Source organism: Engystomops pustulosus, chromosome 4 (assembly GCF_040894005.1).
Source record: "Engystomops pustulosus chromosome 4, aEngPut4.maternal, whole genome shotgun sequence".
Classification (NCBI taxonomy): domain Eukaryota; kingdom Metazoa; phylum Chordata; class Amphibia; order Anura; family Leptodactylidae; genus Engystomops; species Engystomops pustulosus.
The window spans coordinates 21,441,446-21,455,339 of NC_092414.1; the positions used below are offsets into that span (position 1 = coordinate 21,441,446).

Consider the following 13,894-nt stretch of genomic DNA (forward strand, 5'->3'; position numbering starts at 1 on the left):
CGGACAAAGTCGCATCTGTGGAGTGACCTTGTGGTACCACTGCACAGCAAGTCCAACCCACTCTGCGGTGGGCTCTGGTGAAAACCAGGTACCACTTAGACTCCACTCCCAGGTGTCGGCTTACGTCATCGTCCGCGATGGTCCGATGGATCCACTACCCCTGGAGCCTGACACAAGTTACCTGTGGGGTTGAGAGCAATTACAAAATGAAGAAGCAACTAAAACAACAGGCAAAAAGAATGAGAACAGAGAAATGGTCTGCGGTCACCACCTACAGAACCGATCCTTTATAGGGGTTGTCTTGCTTATTACCTATCATTTATACTTCCATTTCAGCAACAGCAGGAGAAACGCAGTCATAACCGTTGTTCATTTATAACTTAACAGGATGATTTCACAGAAGAGTCAGTGACTTGGAGTTACAATGGGGCAGATTTACTTACCCGGTCCATTCGCGATCCAGCGGCGTGTTCTCTGCGGTGGATTCGGGTCCGGCCGGGATTCACTAAGGTAGTTCCTCCGCCGTCCACCAGGTGCGCTGAAGTTCCCCGGAGGCGCGCTGGAATGCCCTGAAATTCACCGGCCTATACCTGGTGAAGGTAAGTGTAATTTTCGCGACACATTTTTTTTCTTAAATGCAGCGGTTTTTCCGAATCCGCCGGGTTTTCGTTCGGCCACGCCCCCGATTTCCGTCGCGTGCATGCCAGCGCCGATGCGCCACAATCCGATCGCGTGCGCCAAAATCCTGGGGCAATTCAGGTACAATCGGCGCAAATCGGAAATATTCGGGTAACACGTCGGGAAAAAGCGAATCGGGCCCTTAGTAAATGACCCCCATTGTGTTGTTTCAGTGTTCCCTTTTCGGTGCAGTGTAGTAATGGCATCAGATTCATGTCGTCATTACCATCCTATGCGTAGTTGTCAGCATTCCCAGGGAGCTGTATACACATCTCATACACATTACGTCTTCTGACTGCCGGAATAGTTTACGTAATGTTTACAGAGTCAATAGGACAAGATTGGATAAGATGAAAGTGATAGTTTTATGAGCAGGTTGTGTTTGATCTTAGATATCAGGCTGCTGTACAGCTGGTTACAGCCATGTCACAAAGGAAAGCCATGCACGTACAGCTCAGCCAAGCAAATCCATGGCCGAGAGGGGGGTGTATAGACAGGTGCTATAGCCACTGTCCACACACAGCGTTTGAATTGTTTTTTTAAAATGGCACAATCTTCTCCCTATCGCATATGCGTTTAACAAGGATCACTTGTTTTGAATGTAAACCCCAAGCCCCTTCCCGCAGCATTGCAAAACACAAATTCAAGTGCAATGTGTGTACACGGCCTGAATACACATAGCATTAGGCTGAGAATAGGACAGCAAAACGAGGGGTCCCACGGGGTCCCACGGACCTCCGTCAGACCCCTCATCGCTCCTTCAGACTAATGGAGTAGACGGCCGCACATGACCTTTCCGCTCCATTCATCTCTATTGAGCTGTCTGCTCCATTACTCTGACGGAACGACGAGTAGTCCGACGGAGGTACGTCGGACTCCATCGGACCCCTCGTTTTCATGATCTATGGGTGTCTCAGCAATGAGACCCCTACTGATCAACAAGTTAGGCCCAAAGGGATAGGGCCTAACTTTTCTTTGTGGGAAAACCCCTTTAAGGCCGCGGTCACACGTCCCGGTAGACGTCCGTTCATAACGCGACGCTAGCGCACAGGGGGGGGGTCCTCGGCCCGAACGCACATGTGTTTCCAGAGAAACGCATGCAATTGGCTTAACAATCGCATGCGTTTCCCTGGAAACGCATGTGCGTTCGGGCCGTGGACCTCCCCCTGTGCGCTAGCGTTGCGTTATGACGGACGCTTAGCGGTACGTGTGACCGCGACCTAAGCTATAAACTGTCTGTGTCCTAAAGGGGTTAAGTAGTGGACAACACTGACACCTAGTGTCTGTTCATTGTAAGTCTTGGTCCAGAGTCATGTTTTTTGCTACCATCATTTTTTTTCATATTTAGTGTATTTTATTGATTCTGTGTTTGTCCATCATTAGTTTTTTAATCAAATTTCAGGAAAGAATATATTTATCTTTATATATACATACTTTGCTTTTGGTGTGTATATTAGAGGTTTCATTGCCTTGTATAGGTTTTTTGGGGATTTGTCCCCTGCTTATGCTTTTTGCCTCAAAACCTGGTTTGGTTTATAGTGTATGGTCTTTCAATTTTTGGTTATTAAGGCTGGTGCCACACATAGCGCTTTGTCTGCGCTTGCAAACGCAGACAAAGTCGCGCCCTCCGTTTGCAAGCGCACAAAAAAGTGCTACGTGTGGCACTAGCCAAAAAGTCTTCAATGGTTAAATTAACGCAAAACACCGGTGGCTCGTTCCCGATCGCAGGCGTTTCCATAGAAACGCCGATGCGATTGGGCTGCGGCTTGTCTGCGTTTGCGTTGTCAAACGCAGACAAAGCGGTGCGTGTGGCACCGGCCTGGGGGCGCGTTCACACGTTGCGCTTTGGTTGCGTTTTCATCGCGTTTTAAAACGCATTACAACAGCTGAGGAGGGGTTGATTTGCCTAATTACATTACTGTTAACATTTGCGTTTACAAAACGCATAGTAAACGCGATGTTAACGCATGCGTTGACAATGCGTTACCTCACACGTTTTGTTAACGCATGCGTTAACATAGCGTTAACAAATGTAAATAGGGAAATCACCTCTCCTCACCTGTTGTAATGCGTTTTAAAACGCAATGAAAACGCAACCAAAGCGCAACGTGTGAACAGGCCCTGACGCTACAAAGTCACAAAAAATTTTTAAAACTTTGATATCTCCCCCCTGTAAATACTAACATAGGGTGTGTGGCTTGTGTGCAGGTTTCTCCGGCCCCGGCTCAGCTGATCCCGCACATCACTAATTATTAAGTGATTAGTAGTAGTCCGGGGGTGGCAGAGCCGGATGGGTCTCATCCACACACAGGGGCTCAGCAGCACAAGGATTGGCTGGTAAATACAGGTCTGTGATCTATGTATACTGTGTTAGTATATAGTGCACACATCACTGTTCTATACAGTTTTCTCATTATTCACCCACAGGGGGCGCACAGCTGACATAATTTTCTCTATAAACAGCGCAGGAACGATTTATCAGTGCTATTATGTCAGATTTTGGCATAGAAATACTGAAATACTTGCAATTTCTTGTGCACTGCAATACGTGGTAATGATATTTGCGGCGCTACGCCACCTCCACGCCATGTGGGAGTGGAGGGGTGTGTCTGCCAGTGGAGTGGACGTCTCTCGATGCCTGCATACTTTCAAAAAAACTAGTTTTTTTTTTTTTTTTCTGCTGCCACTCGGCAGATACATCAAGGGCCTTCGAGTGATGTCACACATGGCGTGACAACTAAAAATGGCCTAAAAACGCCATGTGTGACATCACCCTAAGAGTGAAGACACACGTGGTGTTTTTGGGCCGTTTTTAGTTTGTAAAACTAAGATAATTGGTCAAACCTGTCAAAAACGCATGTGTTTTTCAAAAACGCATGCGTTTTTGACAGGTTTGACCAATTATCTTAATTCAAACTGGTCAAAAACGCATGTGTTTTTTTTTTTTTCCGTTCTGAAAACGCTCTACTAAAACGGCCTAAAAACGCCACGTGTGTCTTCACCCTAAGGCCGGTGCCACACGTAGCGCTTTGTCTGCGCTTGCAAACGCAGACAAAGTCGCACCCACCGGGGCGGGCCTCGGCCCGATTGCATCGGCGTTTCTATGGAAACGCCTGCGATCGGGAACGAGCCACCGGTGTTTTGCGTTAATTTAACGCAAAACACCGGCAGCTCGTTCCCGATCGCAGGCGTTTTCATAGAAACGCCGAGGCCCGCCCCGGTGGGCGCTACTTTGTTTGCAAGCACAGACAAAGCGCTACGTGTGGCACCAGCCTTAGGGCGCGGTCCCACGGTGCGTTTGCAAACGCAGACGCAGACCAAACCACGCCCACCGGGGCGGTCCGCGGTCCGATCGCATCGGCGTTTCTCTATGTTTCTATGGAAAACGCCGATGCGATCGGACCGCCCCGGTGGGCGTGGTTTGGTCTGCGTTTGCAAACGCACCGTGGGACCGCGCCCTTAGGCCGGCGCCACACGTGGCGCTTTTGTCTGCGCTTGCAAACGCAGACAAAGTCGCGCCCACCGGGGCCGGCCTCGGCCCGATCGCATCGGCGTTTCTATGGAAACGCCTGCGATCGGGAACAAGCCGCCGGTGTTTCGCGTTAATTTAACGCGAAACACCGGCATCTCGTTCCCGATCGCAGGCGTTTCCATAGAAACGCCGATGCGATCGGGCCGAGGCCCGCCCCGGTGGGCGCGACTTTGTCTGCGTTTGCGTTTGCAAGCGCAGACAAAAGCGCCACGTGTGGCGCCGGCCTCAGGGTGATGGCACACGTGCCATCTTTGGCACGTTTTTAAACAGTCCGTTAAACGCATCACAGCAGCTGAGAAGAGATTTGCCTAATTACATTCCATTTACATAACGCATGCATTAATGCCACATGTGAACGCACCCTTTCAAAGCGCACGTGTGAATGTGGCTCTAGGCTCTGTATGCACTTGTTGGAAGTTCTATAGGTAGAATAGCGTGCAGCATTATGTGGGATGCAACTGAGATGCGCTTGTGGATTAAGGACGCATTCACACATTGGTTTTGAATTCTGCTTAGAAACACAATTCAACCACATTGGGGAGGAGTTTCTCCTAAACGCAAATCCGCTTAGTCTTCACCCCAGTCGAATTCCATAGCAAATGAATGGGGGTAATCATGCCGCTCTATTGTTTTAGGGTTGCAGGGGTAACTGTTCTCATCATTAGTAAGTTATCACCTCCAAATTCCACTAATTAGAATGGATCGGCCGATCCCATACCCATGGACTCCCCATTCATGCTCTGTACTACTGCTATATGGAAGGCCCCCCTGTTCATGTGATGGAGGAGTCCTAGTATTCATATACTTGAAATATAAACATTGGGGGAGATTATGAGAAGAGTCTGAGAGCAGAACTGTTCTAGTTGCCCATGGCAGCCAACCAGAGCTCGGCTTTCACTTTACCACAGCTGTTTATGAAACGAAAGCTGAGCTCTGATTGGTTTCCATTGGAAACTAGAACATATTTACCTCAGAAACTTCTGATAAACCCTATTATGCCTTCTGAGCCCCCCCCCCCAAAAAAAGCCACTTTGTATATAGACACAGATTTAGGACTGAAAATTAAAAAAAATTTTTAACATGTAATACTTCATTTTACCACAGTGTGGTACTGTGTGACCAGGTATTACCATAGCACAGACAGTATGGGGGGCCATTTATCAGCGCTTCATGTCATTTTCTGGCATAAAATCGCTGAAATAATCAGTTTTTTGCCCACCACAAGAAAGTGCAATTATATTTATGGCTACGCCCCCTGCATCCTGCGTAGTTTCTGAAAACGTACGCTGGTTTTTCTACAAACTACACCAGGTCGGGCCTGGTGTAGTATTACGCACAGCGCGGCCACCACATAGATGCGTCATGGGTGCCGGCATATGATACATCTCCTATGTGTATCCCTTAGGGTGATGCCACACATTGTGTTTTGAACCCATTTTTGGTCCGTTTTTTAAGCAGTCCGTTAAAAAAAACCGCATGCGTTATTTGAAAACACATCCATTTTTGACAGGTTTTACCAATTATCTTCATTAAAACTGGTCAAAAACGCATGCGTTTTTTAAGGACTGCTTAAAAACTGACCAAAACCGGGTTCAAAACGCCATGTGTGGCATTACCTTCAATCCAAAAGGATTTTGAGGACAAATATCTTTGGTCTGTATAATAGCGCCACCGTTATCCACAGGTTGTATCTGGTATTGCAGCTCACTAAAGGGACTACTCAATGTATAATTGTTAACCACAGAAGTGAATCAACCGGACACGAGCCCAGTCTGTCAATTATTAAAAAAAACATGATTGCTTTCTTCCAAAAAAACCAGCGCCACGCATGACCACGGTTTCTGTGGGTATTGCAACTTAGGGGAAATAAAGATGAATGGAGCTGGGTTGCAATACCGGCACAAACCATGGTCAGGGGGAGGCGCTGCAGCTGGAGCATATGCTCATTTTGGATGAACATGTTATCAATGTCTAGTTTCCTTCCAAAAACAGTGGCACGCTTATCCACAGGTTGTGCCTGGTATTGCAACTTTTTTTTTACTCTGATGAAATTGAGCTGCAGTACCAGTCACAACCTGCTGACAAAGGTGGCGCTCTTCTTGACAATATTATATTTAATCTCTAAATACAACCTGAATTCCTTCCCTTGTTTTATAGAATTAATTGTAAGGAAATTTATTCTTATTATTTCGGGATCTGTCCTGAAACTCTCTAATATAATTAGATGAGGTTCCTTCCTGTAAGTAGCTTATATCTAGCGGGGCGGCGGGTATTCACCTCCCGGGTCTAGACTGGAGGCAGATGATCAATCCCTTTAATCTCCTCGCATCTGGTTATGAGGACTGATTTGGGCGCCCAATTAATCAGAGGATTACAAAGTGATGCGAAGCAGCAGAGCAGAAGCACCGGTTACTATATATAGATATATAGTAACATTTTTATATTTTTTTTTTTTACTTTTTTTAACATTTTTATGCTTTTCTTCAGTGTGTGTGGTTTTTTTTTTTTTTTTACACTTTGAGTTTTGCCTTATCCAAACATTTTAAGAGGTGTTTTTTTTTTTTTTGTTTTTTGTTTTTTTTTGGGGGGGGGGGTCTGTTTGTTTTGGCAGGAGTTTGCATCCCGCGGTTGCCAGGGTACAGCAGTCTCTCCCGGTTACTGTTTGCACTGTCCACACTGGAGTAATTTGAGTCAATTTGTCTGGACTGTTGTCCTTTTTTTGGGTACATTGTGATTGGGATCCAGCCGCTGACTGCTCACTGTGCCGTGTCCCGGGATCCTTCCTCCCCATAGTTTCCTCATATCCTGGTGACGCGCTGGTCTTCTCACTTGCTGGGTAATGGATCCTTCTGCTTTTTTTAATTTCCCCCTCAGAAGGACAGAGAAGTGGATCCTTTGCCCTAGAGTGTAGGTGTATCTGTGAGCGGGGGCAGAACGAGAACTGATTGGTCCCCAAAACAAAAAATATAGTGCCCTGACACCCATTAGTGTTAATAGCCCCTCATCCATAATGCCTCTTTATTGTAGCCCCCTACTTTTTGAAGCCGCTCCCCCCCCCCCCCCCCAATTAACTTGTAATGAAGCGGGGCCCCCAACTTGTATGCCCTTCATTCTGAAGCCCCACCAACTTGTAATGTCATCTCCTCTGTAGTCAACCCCCCCACACTCAAATTTGTTATGCCCTCCTTTTGGGTAGCCCGCCTTCCTCCCTGCTCCCCAACCCCCCCCCCTCCCCCCCCGACTTGTAATCCCTCCTTTTGGGTAGCCTGCCCCAACAACCCTAAACTTGAAATGCCCTCATTTAGATAGCCTGCTCCCCCACCCTAAACTTGTAATGCCCCTCTTTTGGCAGACCACCACTGCCCTATACCCCTTCCCCCACCCTTTTTCAGACCAGGGTAGCCCTCCCCTCCCCCCAAATTTGAAACTCCATTTGAATAGAACCCCCCCCCCCCCCAAACTTGTAGTGTCCTATTTTGCCCCACATTTTTGCATCTTAAATGCACCCCTTTCCTACTAATCCCCACTTAAGACCGGAAAATTGGTTAAACGCACTATGAATGGACGTAGGCCACTTTCTCAAGTGAACGCCCATTTTAACTATAACATGTGTCCTTTAGAGCCCAGATCTATGCTTGACCTCCGACAAGTCTATGACCGGTGGGGTGACCCCCGGGGGGAGGGCTGTAAACTTGCCCTGTTTATTGCGTGTAGTTGTTGTATTGTGATGAGAAGGTGATGTCACCGGTGAGTCTCCTCTTCCAGTAAATGGTCGTAACGGCAAGTGTCCTGTGGTGGAAGCGAGCGTGAAAATTGTTAAAAAATGTTAGTTTTCAGAGGGCATCGTATGGTCAAGAGGCACCAAGGCTCATTCTATAGATCCCTAAATTGTGAGGCGCTTCCTTCCCTTCCTTGGGGTAGAGTAGCTGCTGGTCTATATTGTAGAACACTGGATGCTCTCTGATATCGAGTTCCAATCTGGTTTAGATTTTTACAAAATTTTGATTCCAAAAAAAAAATCCCTAATGGTTTAGTCACAATTTGGCGCCTTGTGTTTTGTAGGTCTCACCCGTCCCCAGCTGTATTTGCTGACACACAGTAGAGACCCCCTCTCGCCCCCTTCCTTCTTTTCTATCCTCCAGTGTTCCCCCTGGAAGGTTATAAAGCGTCTACAGCTGTGTCCTTTATTAACATGGCCATTCTCTCCCCTGCAAGGGGGCAGCCACGAGATATATTACAGTCATTACCTCTGTCTTAAAACCTCTGCGCTTTCGACTGGGAAAAGTCTCTCCTCACAATAGAAGGGTGTTTTTTTTTTAACTTTTCCTGGCTTGCATCTTAAATATCGGACACTTGGCTCTAATCGCTGGTGCAGATAGAAGAAATCAAAGCTCGGAACAATTCCTCAAGGTGTAAACGCTCTGGGATAATATTGCGAGATAAATTCTTGCTAAAATGCAATACAAAAGGATTAAAAAGTGACACTTTTTTTTTTTTTTGTTTCTATAGGAAATGGCGCCACTTTCCAGCATGGCTGTGTCTGGTATTGCAACTTCAGATCCGCCCTAGTGTCCTGATGCCTAATGACTTGAAGGGAATCTGTCAGCAGTTTTAAGCATACAAAGCTCCAGACTGTGCTAGGGAGCGTTTTGTACCCTGTAATGTCTTATTTTATTTGTATTTGCCCTCCTTGGTTTATAAAGAACTACAAAATGGGTTAGCGCTATAAAATAATCTTTATTTATAATGTACTGCAGCACACCCCTTCACCCTATCCAGTGCCATGACTCATTGCCCTAGCAGGTTTGTGTGACTACGACAACAGTAAATCAGAGGGGAGGGGCTGTGCAGCAGTACAGTGAATAATTCTAACCCTCCACTCCAGCTACAATCCTGGAATATAAATGCATAGTTTACAGTTCTGCTGCTACTAACACACAAACGTGTGATATGATCTCCAAGGACATTCTTGTATGGTCCAAACTGCTGACGGATTCCCTTTTACTCTTTTTAAGAGTTGTAACCCAAGAGTCCTTTTCCACTGTAAAAGGGTAATTAAAAGTGATCCTCATTCCGGAGGGAAAAAAAAAAAAAATTATGTAATCGATACCTAGAGGATACCAAATTTTTTTTCCCCTTAACTCGCTGCCTTTCTTTGTTGGTTCTGGTTGTATTAAGCATATGGATACACCAGTGATAAGGGGCGTGTCTTCAACTACCAATGGTTTTGGACATTATTATAATATTGGGTCTTATAAATGAAGATATTTATAAATTGGGGTGATACAGTAGAGCAGGCATAAGTCAGGTAACTAAAAGAGGACAGTATAAGGGGTACAGGAAAGAGGGCATTTTAAATAGGGGGGGGGGGATACTGAAAGGGGGTCTTTATAAGGAGGGCACTGGGAAGCATGATACAGGTACTGGTGTTACAAGAAGTTGGCATTGTACTATGTGGGACCCCATAGGGCAACTTTATATAGTGGGGTACTATTCTTTCAGGGTACACTAGGGGGTGGGGGTTAAGGGCAGGGATTGGGACCCAAAATGGTGCTGCATATCTTGTACAATGCACAAGATGAAAGCTGTGGCGAATCTATGAAGCAGTACCCCCCCCCCCCCCCAAACTTTTTTTTATTCTTATATTTTTATTTTATTTTTTTTAATAGATTAAGCAAGAAGCTATGAAACGCTCCACTTCCACTCTCACGTCTTCAAAAGTGGCCACAGATGGTGCCGAAAAATGGAACAACATGAAACCTGGAAAGGAAACTTCTAATGGTTCTTCAAGTAGTTCATCTAATCCCAAGACCAAAGGGCACAAATGTGGAACATTGAAAGATTCCTCCAAAACCGGTCACGCCCCTGAGGAACTCCTAGCACAGACCATCGATAGACTCTCTGTTACCGAGGCGCAAAGTCACACAAGGTGAGGGAATTGCTAAAGTACATAAGATTATGAAGCTTTTCGATGAGGTAGAACAAGAATACCCTAATAGGGGATGTTAAGAGGTTGTAAAACTGCTTCCAAAAACTGCTCCTCTGTTGACTTTGGGTAGTGCTTGTGCTAGTGCTTGAGGTGAATTGAGCTTAACCAAACCATGGTCAGATGTGGCTTTGTTTTTGGAAGAAGGCAGCCATGTTTTGCAACCCCTGGTACATCAAACTGTATGTTTCCGGTCTTCTAGCCCCACTGTAGATGCGGAAGAGTCTACAGGGAACAGGAGAGACCTTCAAGGGCTCAGACATAATAGTGGTCAAATTTCCTTGAAAGTGTGGGAATAATTTGCTTAAAAGTAAGTAATCCTAGGGATAGGTTGTATTTCATGGCCTATAATGAGTATGGAAGATCAGGGGTATCGAGGGGCCTCCACTAAACATTGCACAAAATTTGGCTTGGGGCGGTGGCCACTTGTTCCTCTCAATATACAAATCCTTACTTGGCATTTTTGTAGAAGTTTTGCAAATGGGTTTGGGTCAGGATCGAGAGCGCGTGAATGTCTGGAAAAGCCAACCAATCGGTAGAAGCACCTCTCCATTCTCTGTGTAGCGGCCATCTGAGGTCAGTGCGACCCAACTAATTGCAATATTTTTTTTCTTTTAGGACAAATCGCCCCTCCAAGCCACCATCAAGCAAGAATATTCCCCGTCCCCGAAGTCCATCATCCAGTTCTGCACTAGAGGATATCGCTGATCTGATTTTGAAGAGTTTTTGTAAGAACATAATAGTCATGGTAGGAGCGGGGATCAGTACGGCCAGCGGTATACCTGACTTCAGGTGAGCAGAATTTAAGTTTTCGGAAAAATTCTTGGATCCATGGCGAGCCTGGTGTCCACTGGTCACTGACATGGGGTTGCACTGCAATACCAGACACCACCAAGGACCAGGGTGGAGATGTTCTACATAACACAATGCAATTCTCAATGGACGTCTTGAGTAACGTTGATTGTTGCCCTCCAGGACCCCTGGTTCCGGCCTGTACGACAACCTGAACAAGTACAAAGTCCCCTATCCGGAAGCCATCTTTGACATTGATTATTTCACCTACCATCCTGAACCGTTCTTTACTCTTGCCAAAGAATTATACCCCGGAAAATACAAGCCCAATATTGTGCACTACTTCCTGAGGCTGCTACATAACAAGGGTCTGCTACTGAGATGTTACACCCAGAACATCGATGGACTAGAACGGAGTAAGATCTGGATACACACTCCCACTTGTATTTTTGTAATGGAGAATTCAGTGTTTTTGTTTTTTGTTTCCAGTGGCCGGGATCCCTCCCGAAAAGCTTGTGGAAGCTCATGGAACCTTCTCCACCGCTTCATGTCATCTGTGTTACACCCCATTCCCTGCTAAAGAGGCGCGGGTACTGACCACACCCTTGGCCATAAACTTTGGAGTTTTTTTTTTTTTTTATTCTTTGTTGAGTGACCCCTTTGTACATTACTGTTTTTTTTGTTTTCTTTGAAGGATTGCATCATGGGTGGCAAAACTCCCCGATGTAACGTCTGCTATGGAGTGGTGAAGCCCGATATTGTTTTCTTTGGTGAGGACCTTCCAAAAAGTTTTTCCAAGTTCTCCAAAGATTTTCCTAAGGCCGACCTGCTCATTGTAATGGGGACATCCTTGGAGGTAAATCTCTTTGCAGTCCTGTAGTATCGACATTGGGGACATGGGGTTCTTGTCACCAGGTCCTAACATACTAAATGCACCCAGTGTTGAGACCTTCACTAATTAAGGAGCCAAGTGTTGTTCCTCTTGGGCTAAGATAAGATCTCCTCTTTAAAGAGGGTCCTTCTCCACCTCCATCTACAACAACCTCTTTGACAGTTGCTCCTCCACTGATTCTAGAATCCTTGGAATTTAGGTGTCCAAACTTTCGTGGAGAGACTAATTAGCATATTGGGTGTCCCAACTGTCAGGTGGGTGGTCCTTGGGAGGGGAGGAGTGGATAAAAACCCTGCCAAGGTTTAATTAAAAAAACAAAAAAAAAACACTTATTTTCATTCTCAGATTGAACCCTTTGCCAATATTGTAAACTCTGTGCGCCCAAACGTTCCGCGGCTTCTGATCAATCGTGATCTCGTCGGACCGTTTGAGAACAATCCTTTGAAGAGCACGGATGTGGTAGAGCTGGGAGAACTCTGTGAGGTCATTCGAAAGTTTGTCAGTGTCCTGAATTGGCAGACGGATATGGATGAGATCCTTAAATCGGCAAAGTTCTAGCCAGGTAATGTCAAATTTACTGCACTTTTTTTTTTTTTTTTTTTTTTTTTTTATTTCTCATTGGTTAAAATACAATTTCCTGTGTAACTTGGAGATCCGCGGGGGCGTGTCCTGGTATTCCTACTGCATCATGGGAGTGAAATTTTTTTTTTTTTTTTTTTTTTCCCCCTCCATGTAAAAGTAGATCTTTCCCTAGTGTTCAGATCAGTTTGAAAAAAAAAAAGTGACTGCTCAGGTGTGCTAGCATAAGGGGTTGTGATGTATCCCCCATTGCCTTTGCCTAAATCACTTTATAGGCCCCGCCTACAAGGATTGTACAAAATGTAGGAGACTATAAGGTCAAGTGAGTTGCAATACCACTCACAATCTATGGCTAGGGTGGCACTGTTCAGCAGTTTGTTTGTTTTTTTTGGTTTTTTTTTTATGGGTTTTTTTTTTTTTTTTGTGGTATGTGTATATACTTTTATTTTTATTTTATTTTTTAATCCAAGAAATTTTTAACTTCTGTTTCCTTTTCAGTGTGGATTTCATTTCCTACAACTTTGCTCTACCTGAGCTTCCGTACTAGCAATTCTTCGGACCATATTTGGTGACCTATGAGCTAGACCAGAACTCTGCATGGGACCGGGTTCCTTAGTGATCCAGATGTTTCCATACATTATAATACTTGTAAATATATTTTAAATATAATATGAAAGTTTGAATTTTTTTTAAATCGAGGAAGAATTTTTGCTAAATATTTTAATGTGAGCAAATTTTAAATAAAGTTGTAAAGGATTATAAAAGGAACTATCAAATTTTTCCCCTGAAACAGCACCACTCTTATCCAATGGCCATGACCAGTATTGCAGTTTAACCTCAAAACACTTGAACAGGGATAAGCTGCAATACCAGATGTGGCCTTTGACAAAAGGTGGCGCTGTTTTTGAAGAAATCTTTGAAGTTATAGGCCAGCAATTAATATTGTGACCCCCCCCCCCATTGTTTTTGTCAACATAAGTCTGTTTTTTACGTGTCATAATTATAATCTTTAATTGCTGTGTGTAAAGTTTTTAACATTGGTATACAATATTTCAATAAAAATATTTGCTTTGTTTTTTTTGTTTTTTTGTTCCTGTGCAAAATTCATTTTCCTAGTGATTTCTGGTGGAAGTACCATACCAAAACTAAAATACTGATCCATGCATAAAGAAACTATAAAACCTATTTGGTTGAATGCTGTGGCATTTTCACCTACAACCAGGGGTAGTTTGTCACATGTCATACCCCTACCTGTGGATTGGTTATTAACAGTGGTGTAACTAGAAGCTGATGGGCCCCAGTGCAAAGTCTGTGCTAGGCCCCCGACTATAATGTATGGCTTATAGTAATAGTCTTCTCATATGGAAAAGACACCATAAGGGCCCCCTAAACCTCTTGGGCCCGGTTGCAACCGCACCCTCTGCACCCCCTAAAG

The 13,894-nt window shown here is 44.9% G+C and overlaps 1 protein-coding gene across 2 annotated transcripts; it reads left to right on the forward strand.

Moving 5' to 3' along the window:
* Nucleotides 1-2,892: 2,892 nt before the first annotated feature.
* On the forward strand, nucleotides 2,893-13,530 carry LOC140126233 (NAD-dependent protein deacetylase sirtuin-3-like). 2 transcript variants are annotated; one of them, XM_072145447.1, is made up of 8 exons: nucleotides 2,893-3,025; nucleotides 9,880-10,139; nucleotides 10,815-10,988; nucleotides 11,172-11,404; nucleotides 11,478-11,578; nucleotides 11,683-11,844; nucleotides 12,226-12,442; nucleotides 12,958-13,530. In XM_072145447.1, exons 2-7 carry the CDS (start codon nucleotides 9,895-9,897, stop codon nucleotides 12,436-12,438), a joined length of 1,128 nt encoding a protein of 375 aa, XP_072001548.1. In that variant the 5' UTR covers nucleotides 2,893-3,025; nucleotides 9,880-9,894; the 3' UTR covers nucleotides 12,439-12,442; nucleotides 12,958-13,530. The 2 variants fall into 2 exon arrangements, with proteins under 2 accessions (XP_072001548.1, XP_072001549.1); XM_072145448.1 differs by having other exon boundaries at nucleotides 2,894-3,015.
* Nucleotides 13,531-13,894: the final 364 nt, after the last annotated feature.

What these genes read in the sequence shown, in the direction of transcription:
- LOC140126233 (XM_072145447.1), top strand. Translation starts at nt 9,895, where the DNA reads ATGAAACGCTCCACTTCCACTCTCACGTCTTCAAAAGTGGCCACAGAT. An exon ending in AGCGGTATACCTGACTTCAG is followed by an intron (nt 10,989 to 11,171) that starts GTGAGCAGAATT and finishes GTTGCCCTCCAG; the next exon opens with GACCCCTGGTTCCGGCCTGT. An exon ending in CATCGATGGACTAGAACGGA is followed by an intron (nt 11,405 to 11,477) that starts GTAAGATCTGGA and finishes TTTTGTTTCCAG; the next exon opens with TGGCCGGGATCCCTCCCGAA.